This window comes from Musa acuminata, chromosome BXJ3-3 (assembly GCF_036884655.1).
Source record: "Musa acuminata AAA Group cultivar baxijiao chromosome BXJ3-3, Cavendish_Baxijiao_AAA, whole genome shotgun sequence".
NCBI lineage: Eukaryota > Viridiplantae > Streptophyta > Magnoliopsida > Zingiberales > Musaceae > Musa > Musa acuminata.
Window position 1 is genome coordinate 39,986,699 of NC_088351.1, and position 10,213 is coordinate 39,996,911.

Sequence of the window (10,213 nt, forward strand, 5' to 3'; positions counted from 1 at the left end):
CCCTTTGTTTGCTCGAATCTTTGGAAGTTCCGGCGTTTGCAAGGGAAACATCCTTGCGTAGTAAGTATTAGGTCGGAAGTTGATGCTTTTGGTGTAACTTCTTCCCAATATTCTCTCTGTTTAGGTATTTAAGATCACGAGTAGAAATATATAATACTCAATGGTGATGTCCCGAAGGCAGTTCCTGTGAATGTTTGTCCTCCAAATTCGTTCACTCGACGGTGGAAATTCTTTCGATTTGTTTGACAAATACATGATGAGAGGTATCCCCAATAGTTAGTTCTGTATGGGATGGGTCAAGTTAAATTAAGTTAGCTTGGTTACCAAGTACTCTTTCTCCCTGGGAAAATTCTATCAAGCTGGATATTATAGCTCTACATGCAGATGGACCTAGTTAGATTTATTTATTTATTTATTTATTTATTTTCAAAAAGGGAAAAAGATTCGGAAAAAAGGATTATTGGATCTATAGTTCAGGAGCAGCATGCTTTAATGAATAATCCAACATGTTATAAAGGAGGATTCGAAGCCAACCTTGGCTTCAAAATGATGGTGTTCACTCCTCTCCAGCAAATGAAATAGTTCTGCTCTACAGAATGTGTTTACATTCAAGATAGACTTGCTGGATTAATCTCAATGATGTCATGGTCAGTTCTGGAGAAGCTATTCCACAGTTACTTTTATTTGACGTTATCTTGTGCTGCATATATTTCTGAGTTTGACCTGAACATATGCCGGACTATTCCTTCCACAATTCTGAACTAATCTTCTTTCCCTAAACTTGACTTTTTTTATTTTTATTTTTTAATGCGTGCTTGGTTAGTACGCCTGCCTATGTTGAAACCTTTCAGACAGTGTGTGGTGGACTAGATGATGGTTTAACATTTTTTATTTGGGTTTGTAGTAGTAGCAGGTTAGGATGGTTTCTCAGTGCTTCTCACTTGGTGATGCAGTCAAACCAGGGAGGAGGTCTGGAGTCTCTTGAGAGCTCCTGGATCTTTAATATCAAACATCTTAATAATCCCATGCCGACTCTGCACAACATCCTTCCATCATAGGTTCGTTCTATTAGTGTAGTTTCTTGGTGCCTGACAGTCTTTTTTGAGAGGAGGGAGAATTTTCGTCCTGATGACTATCAAGACGAAAATTCCGAGACATCACCGGAATAGCTTCCATCCAAGTTTAGTCAACCACGGATGTCTTCCAATGAAAAAGGAGCTACGCTCTCGCGAACTCCAACTCTTAGTAATGTAGAGTTGTACGCCACTCAAAAAAAAAAAAATGTTTTTTTGTGTGTGTGTGTGTGTGTCGTATTTTCTTCTGGAAATAAATTTTATGCAGTAGGATTTAGTGTCAAATACGTAGTACTAGAACTCGATATTTATTATCTGTCCTGAATCGTCAATCGCGCAAGGAGTTCCATGGAATCGGAGCCATCCATCCACCCATCGCTACTACTAGTCCAGGTGATCAATAAAACTCGAGATCCCATGTTATGTAGCTTTGATTTGGGTTGCTTTTGAACCACACGACATTTTATAGTTTTTTAACATATCCAAGGCCATCATCGTCTGTTGCTTTGAATGCATGATTTGTTATTCGATTCAATTTTGCTTTGAAGTCGTGATGCAATTTGTGCTACTGTTGTATAATCAAAACCCTTACTTGTCGTCCCTCAATTTTTTTACCTAATACACGGGCCCACTTCCCCCAACTTAGGTGGGCGTGTCGCGTTGCCAATGTACGAAATATCTGGGGGTGTTCGTCGCTGTCGCGTAAGCCTCTGCGGAAAGAGCAAATTACACAGGTGGTTGTAGCACCTCTGAGCACATTGTTTACTGGGAATTGTGTGTAATCCCAACGCCGCTCACAATTTTACCTAACACGGAGCTCCCGGTGAGCCTGCCAACAGGTTGCCGCTTTTCGACGGATTAGCTTTTCAGGTGGCGGGTCGATTCTGACACCAATTCGAATGTTTGGTCACAAGGGATTAGCACACAACTAATTTGATCCTCCTCGAGTTTTAGTGTCGATTTATCAACTTGCCTCGTCGATGGTGGATGACACGTAGATCGTATAAAGAGTCGGTTTAATTAATGATCATGATAGGCCCGGCATAATCATTAAACCGATCCTGTTAGTTCGTCAGCCGCAGCCGAGAAACCTGATGGATCCCTGCCTGCTGTCTCTGTCTACAAGTCCTCATAGGTAGCTCCTTGACAGGTAACATCAACATAAAAGAAAACGCTCCTACGTTGGCTTTTATGTCTTTTTATTTTATGTATGTATCTAAAACATTGTTTACGCGTTGGAACGACCGTATGCTTCTTCAGCGTTGCCCGGTGACTAACCAACATACGTACGAGGAGTCTGAAATGTTACGGGTATACGTATTCTCCATGGTGTGATTTCGATGGAGCAAGTGGGCTTGGCCCCGTTATCATCCGTATCACTCGGGAAGGCTCGACTAAGTGAAGCCGTCGTCGTCGTCGTCGCCATCTATCGATCCAATCGCCACCGAGCATCTCTCGCGTGGACGATCCCTGTGATCCATCATGTCACACCCGCATGGTGCGCCGGGATCCTGTCCCACTCGGTGATCGCTCTGGTTCCCACCACGGTGGTGACTAATAAGTAGGTAGGAAAAAGTATTCATGCTTTCTTCGTAATACATACTTCTCAGCGTATAAAAGGTGGTGAGCAATCCTTCTCCTCTACCGGGGGTGGTGCCCGCAACACGACCCACTTGGCAGGGCCCACAAGGGGGGAAGCAGAGGATAAAAGAGATGGGTCGTGTAAAATAACGGGGGCGGGGAATTGGTCGTTACGGCCCGTTAGTTTGGAGGTTTAGCTTCTGCCAGTGAAAAAAAAAAATATTTCGGGCATTGAAGTAGAGATAAACGAGAGAGATAGAGAGAGCGAGAGAGCGGTAGCAACCTGTCTCGATCCCGACTTTTTCATCGGCATGTTCCGTCCTCTGCGTCACAATCGATTATGTATCGTCGTCCAGCGATGAGAGTCGGCTGAATTCTGGATTTTGATTTCCGTGTTCCCGTGCTACTGCAGATCCCCTAGTACGTCTCCTCGTCCCCGATCCCTGATTATTGGATTCCGGTGTTTGGTCTTCTGATCAGGTTCCGGTACCTTCTCCTTGCGGCGATTCTTTTCTCTTGATTTCCTGCTTGCCTGGTGGTTTTCTTGAGCTGTAGTGCTGACGGTTGTCATGATAGGTTCTGATTTGTGTTGATGGTGGTTTTCTTGTGACTGTAGGGGTATCGCTAGTCATGGTTGGTTAGCTTCTGATCTTCTTGTTTTGATCTCGCCGATGTTGTCGATGATACGTGAAATATCTGGATGCCTGTTTTTTGTGCTTTTCTTTACTTTTCTTGGGTGAAGCGTTGTCAGTTGTGCTTGTTGAAGTTAACTAAATTAGGATTTCCGTATACTGAATCTGGCAATTGATAATTTTTTCTTGTTCGAAATTTTATGTTTCTTTAGGTCTTTTCAGTTTAGGTTGCTCAATTTAAAGGGTTATCGGACCATGTGCGAGTTTTATTCTGTTCTGTGACTGATTCTCCCCGGATTTTAGCCTCGTAGATAATCAGGAAATGATGGTAGGTATGAGACTTTTCACCCGGCTTACTTGTTGCATCGTGCTATAATATTTGGTCGTCATTTGTATGATGAAAGCTCCAAGAGCTTCCATATATGAGACCTGAATCTAGCTTTCTATTGGTGATTATCTACTAGAAGGATGTTTAATCTCATGAAAATATGGATAAAGACTTTTTGGAATGAGAGATTAGCTATCGTCATCATCCATAACCTATTGGTAATTTGAGCTTGTGCTTTAGCTCCACAGAGTGCTATCCGAAATCATCCAAGTGTCTCATTTTTGGCCCCCCAACACTGTTATCATCCTTCGGTGCACCTTTTATGTTTTCTGTGAAACCCCTTATCGTATGGGTAGGTTGATTCAGCCTTTAGGAATCTGACATCAACTTTTGTTGTTTCATGTAAGTTTAACAACCCAATGTCAAGCCCTATGAAGACTTCTAGGGAGCCTTTTTTTAGTCATTGTGAAGTGGTCTCTGTGACACCGTTTTTAATTTGAAAAAGGTCGGATTATGTTGTTGATGACTCAATGATGATTGTTCATTTGCCCTCCAAGAGGCAAAAGTTTAAAAGAAAAACAAAATGATCTTTCGTTCTTCTAGTTTATGGTTTATATATAGATTTACATACATGGTGAATCTGATGATTACAATCTTCTAAAGTTCTGTGACCATATTTGTCACCTTGCCACTGTCATTGTTTCGCTGATTCACTAATTGAAGAGCTGCCTAGAAGAAATTTGCAGATTCAAGTTATTTAATGATGCGTATTGTATCTTGATCTTAATACCTTTACTTGACTAGCAATAAAAAATAAATTTGAGTGCTTTCATTGGTGCTTAATTTCATCTTAACATACCACAAAAAGTTCCTTGTGCTGTGTCTTAGTGTCGATCATTATATGCTATTACCGGTCTAGATTACTTGTGAACTCATTAGTAAGATCTAGATGACATGGAAGCTTATAGTGATCGTTGTTATATTATGAACTTCATACCTTGATTCCTACTGTTCTTTCCATTGTACTTGGCCTGTTTTGAAAAGGAGATATGCTGATAATTTCTTAAAACATAGCCATTCATTTTGCTGTTTTTATTGATCTATTCTTCAATTTCTGCCCTTAACAGATTTATAATAGAAAATGGTTTATCAATGAAAAATGTTACTTCTATGCAGTACAGTTTTATATCAGTTTTTTGTGGTTCCTATTTTTCTTTTTTTCTTGCGATATCAGAATTGGTTTGGGTAGGCCATGGGGGTGTTCTTCTTTATATTCTTTTAGACTTGGCATTTGTTTCTTTAATGGGGTTTTGCTAGAAGGTCCAACAATCGGAAATATCTTCCTTTGGTGGATCGAGGCATAAGATAATGGATTACATAGTTTTAGTGACGGTGAGTCATGAAAGTGGTTGTGTATGTTTTTTCCATTTCAAAGGGGGAATAGGTGTGAGCTATCTGGAACAAACCAATCAGAAAACAGACACTTGGTCTAGTTCATGAACTTTACTTGTTTAACATTTTATAGAATTCTGATGATTATTTATTTTAAATTTTTGATGTAAAAGAAAAAAGTGATGAGGACGGATATACAATGAGGTAGGGAGGTTCAATTCCATTTTAGTTTTTATTCTTAATTAAGATAAAATAGGTAATTCTTTATTAAGGTATTCAAAAGTAGGAAATATATATACTAAATGCTGAAATATGTTCCGTGTAAGGGCATGAAAGATCACAAAAAATGGTAATGAAGTGGGCACCATTATTATATTTCAATTTAAGAAAATAAAGATGATTACATTTCTCCCCCTCTTGACATTTGGTTTCAGATTCGACTTACCTTGAAGTAAAAGATGTTGATACATTTTTTAACATCCTCTTCTCTTTCCCATACAACTTCTTTCTTTGTATGGTGTTGCTAGGGCATTTTTACTATATGTAGTACTTTAAAAATGGATCGACTGCTTCATAAGCAGTATCTTCTTGCAATTGTAGAGGTTGGTATCGTAAGATCTAGGATGGATCCACAATGTACCTTTGAAGCATTGACACGTGAAACACATTATGTTTCCAAGCGCCGGGAACAAGGCAGTTTATAAGCATCCAATCTTTTGTATGTTTTCAAGTGGACCTATATATCTGAGAGTTAACATCATTTTTTCCGAATCTCATAACACCTCTTGTCGAAGATACCCTTCAAGAAGACATGATCCCAACCTCAGATTCTATGTCCTTTCTCCTTCAGTCCTCATGTTTGGGTCTATTATCAGAACCCGACAGACCAAGCCTTTAACTCCGTGAACAAGGGGCATCCAAAGCTTCAGGACTACCTGGTAGATTCAGTGAGGTTTCTGAAGCTTGTACAAAGTCTTCTCCAGGTAGAGCAGAGGACCAAGTCTGCTCTTGCACATTATGAAGCATCGGAAGAGGCTCGATGTTTTGGTTTGCTCGGAGAACCCTTGGAGTACATGGAGCATTTGGCTTATATCTACGACCAACCTTACAAGCTGAAGCATCATTGCTCTCGTTACCTCTGACAGGATCCATCTCACTTACAATTCACTAGCGCTGGGTTATACTTATAGAGGGCCGATTCAAAACTGACTCATCAACTTGTTGAGCCTAAACCATTAGCCCAAAATACTTAAGTCCAAGCAGTTGGTGGTAGACTCAACTCGTCTAGTCCTTGTAAGTTCATCAAAGATTTATATTTTATACCATTTTTTATGTGGGACCAAACTGGGATGTCATAATAACTTCTTGTTGTATGTCTGAAAGATTGACATAATGAAATTAAATCAGGAACCCTATGTATCATTTCATAGTTGATGATGCTTATCCTTTGTATGTGTAGTTTGAGGAGGTTATAGATGTATCTTATATTTGGTGGTCTTGAGCACTACAACTTGTAAAGTTCTTTGTCTGTCTGAACTGTCCCTGCTTGCTTAATGCTTTTAACATTTGGTATGCTGTGAACCATGACATGGAAAATTTTAGTTGCTTCTTCTGATAGTCTTGATTTTGAGGAACTCTGACTTGTATTCGGCAGATAAACATTTATAACAAATAGTCTTGAGGAAATGAGCCACTAATGGCAGCTGCGGAAGCCAGAGCTGCTTGGCAGCGCACTGCAAACCGTTATCTAGTCCAGGAAGATGCAAAAAGAGCTCCAAAATTAGCTTGCTGTTCTTCATCTACCCCACAAAGTGATTCAAGCAATGGGAATACAGCAAGTGCACAAGATTCCCCTGGCCCTAACTTCATGCCTTTTAGCAGGAATCTCACGAATGCCTATCTATCACCTGAAACAAAATGGTGGCTTCAGCTGCAACCCAACTTTGGATACCAGAATGAGCTTATTTGTGAGCAGCTAAGCTCCTTAGAAGATGAGGCTGACGAGAACATGGAAACTGCAGTCCCAAAATCGAAGCTGGGTGGGGAGTCTTTGCCAGTTGACTTTGTCCTTCAAAAGGAGGTGTGTTTTATGGAATCTTCTTGGGTGGTATCAACAGCTTTCGAGAAACATGGTTCTGAAACCAGGATCAAAGAGATGAAGACAACAACCAGCTATTCACAACAGCTGCTAAAGCCGAAAACGTCTATGGTGAATTATCTTGATAAAAAGGATGGGGTTCTGGATTTGAAGCCCGTTGATCAATTTACTTCGTGCAGGCCAGAGAAAGCCTCTTCGTACTTTGAAACATCATGGGCTGGGGGTAATAATTCTGAGCCATGGTGGCGTATTGCAGACAAAGATGAGTTGGCTCTGCTGGTAGCACAAAAATCACTGCACCGTATTGAAAACTGTGATCTGCCTAAGCCGAGCCAAACAGTTCATGTTTCTAGGGACCCACTTTCTGCTCCTGAGAATTCGGATACTAGTGGAATATTTCAATCATCTCTGGGTAGAAAGCTAAATGCAGACATATGCAACGGCAACAAATACTCATGTAACACATCTACTTCTGTGAAATCTGACAACAAGAACTTGTCTTCCAGTGAAAGAGGCTATATGCTGCATGATTCAGAGAAACCATACAGGCAAGGCTCTATTTAGTTTGTGCTCTGTTTTTCATTTCAGTGAAGCATTTGTGTGACTACATGGTGTTGTGTTTCTATTTGCATTGACCCTGAATTTAGTTACCAGCTATTATATGGTTGCATTAACGGTTGGCCTTGGATCCTTATCTGTTTGCACTCTATATTAATGAGTTCACCTGTCCCAAATAAAAATTCTGTAGCATATATCACTTGCTAGTGAAGACCAAGGAAAGACGAGTCTGGATAAATTAAAATTCAGAGTCAGGGGGATTATTCTTAGGAAAAAAAGTTTTTTGCAGAATAAGCAGAATCATGATCATTATATGAAGCAAAGCATTCCAGTCTGCACCACCCAATATCACTAAAAAATAATGATAAAATAAATAGTGACTGTCACCAAGTTATAGGATTTAAACATGAAGTGCAACATCAATTGAGAAGAGACAGAAGAAAAGCTATTAATAGCTTCAATCCATTATAAAATGGGAAGGGGAAGCCGAACATGAAATATTGGGAATAATGACTTGTTCTTATCGTCAACGTATCGACATGAACCAAGGAATGTGTTTTGTCGTTAACTAATGCACTCTTGTTCTTCTGCTTATTGATGAATGGTGTAAAAAGAGTTGTCAATGTCAATATTGCTTCCATTTAATAATGTTTTATATTCTCTAATTTCACATACAAAACTGATTATGGATTCTGTTATACTGATCCATGTCACGTAATATGCTTCTTTTCCGCTGGGCCAATATTCTTTCTTGCTCGATCACGGTGGACGGTAAGGCTGATTTAAACATGACATACAAGCGATACCGCAATGCTAAATTTATGCGACGTATCATCGAGGAAAAACTCGTATTGATAAAATTATTTGATTGATTAACTTTTTCATGCCAAGATTGATTAGATTATTTGTCGATGTAGAGTAATAGAGCGGTAATTGATCAGCGGATCCATGTTATATTGCTAGCATTTATTAGTTGTTAATAGTAAGAATCATTACATATATTTATAATTTTGAGCCTCCAAAGCCATGCAGAGGTCGTCAAATGAATTGGCCTATCTATGGCAAACTCGAACGTTTATTTTACATAGTATCCCATCCCATCAGCCTTTTAACTTGATTGTGTATCTTCGTCAGCTTGTTCTTCTAGCGTTTATGCCCATTAGGACATGCCTTTTTCAGTATATGACCTTGAAAATGTTGACAGTCTCTTCTAATATGGCATGTTCTTTCTATTCTTTTTCCTCTATGAACATTTCTTTATTTCTCGGCAGTAGAAATATGTCTCGTAGAAGGGAGTCCTTCATATAAATGCTGTGCTTTCTGAATATATTTCTAATGTTATGCAGTGACTCTGGAGGTTATGTGAAAAATGAACAACCCGAACGTAACCAGACATGTGAGGATGACCTTTCAAGAGCTCAGCTGTTGGAGGCACTTTGCCATTCCCAGACCCGTGCTAGGAAAGCTGAAATGGCAGCCCAGAAAGCTTACGATGAGAAGGAACATATAGTCAAGCTATTGTTGAGACAGGCTTCTCATCTATTTGCATACAAGCAGTGGCTACTAATGTTGCAGCTTGAGAACCTGTTTCTCCAGCTCAGGATAAAGGAGCACCAGATATCGACGGTTATCCCTGTGCTGCCTTGGATAGCACCCAAGGGGAAGTTATCCAGCGAAGGTAAGATAACAAGGAGGAGGAGGAAAAAGCACAAACGTGAAATATGCAAATATGCAGTTGCATTATCTCTTGGATTGGGTCTGGCTGGCATGGGGTTGCTCTTCGGCTGGACCATCGGATGGTTGTTTCCTCCTGCTTTATAGATTTTTCTGCAGTTTGGAATGCATCTCTCCTGGATGTGGATATTAGGCCCATCCCATGTTCCATGGGCTAATGCGAAAGCTTGGCTCTCAGGGTGTGGGGGGAAGGGGTGATTGATGTTTTGATGTATATAAGGTTTCTGATGTACATATGATATCTTGAGACCGAAATGCAGTAGGGGCATTTATTATGCACAGGCAGGGTGGTGGAAAGCTCGAAACGAACGAAGTAAAAAAAGAAAAAGAAAAAAAAAGATGGGTCTATCTGGCGATGTGTACCATAGATTTCAATTTTATGTTGATATAATAATGCTGCTTGCGTGAATCCTCGTGATGGCATATAATGCAGAGGGATCTCATATCGCTTGGGGCATGTTTTCTTGCGTCCATCCATTCAGGGTCGCATTCGGTAATGTCCATTCAGGCAGGGGCTGGTGATTGTGCAGAAGCAGTTGGACAAGTGAATGATGGATGGATGGATGGCAAGCAGCTGATTACGCGGGGTTACGAAGACTTAATTCAATGGGATGCCAATAATGCCACCGACCGACTCTTTCGTTTTGTCCTCTCACAAAAAGGTTAGTAATGTGGTATATGATTATGCAACTTCAATATCCTCATCACATCTTTTGGCCTCCCCACCTCGAGTCATGAATGAAGTTGATGTTGATTAATGATGATTGATTAATAATGATGAAGAATAATAATAATACTAATTAAAGAAGAGTATGTT

At 40.0% G+C, this 10,213-nt stretch overlaps 1 protein-coding gene across 4 annotated transcripts; it reads left to right on the forward strand.

The window, feature by feature from the left end:
- Positions 1 to 2,806: 2,806 nt before the first annotated feature.
- LOC103979678 (uncharacterized) lies at positions 2,807 to 9,805 on the forward strand. 4 transcript variants are annotated; one of them, XM_009395849.3, is made up of 3 exons: positions 2,807 to 3,074; positions 6,661 to 7,652; positions 9,009 to 9,805. In XM_009395849.3, the coding sequence occupies exons 2-3, from the start codon at positions 6,703 to 6,705 to the stop codon at positions 9,481 to 9,483; spliced, it is 1,425 nt and encodes a 474-aa protein (XP_009394124.2). In that variant the 5' UTR covers positions 2,807 to 3,074; positions 6,661 to 6,702; the 3' UTR covers positions 9,484 to 9,805. The 4 variants fall into 4 exon arrangements, with proteins under 4 accessions (XP_009394124.2, XP_009394123.2, XP_065000765.1 ...); XM_009395848.3 differs by having other exon boundaries at positions 2,821 to 3,134; XM_065144693.1 differs by lacking the exon at positions 2,807 to 3,074 and adding an exon at positions 3,174 to 3,287.
- The last annotated feature ends 408 nt before the right edge of the window (positions 9,806 to 10,213 follow it).

Coding starts and splice junctions, on each gene's coding strand:
- LOC103979678 (XM_009395849.3), top strand. CDS start 6,703: ATGGCAGCTGCGGAAGCCAGAGCTGCTTGGCAGCGCACTGCAAACCGT. Junction 7,653..9,008: donor GATTCAGAGAAACCATACAG/GCAAGGCTCTAT, acceptor AATGTTATGCAG/TGACTCTGGAGGTTATGTGA.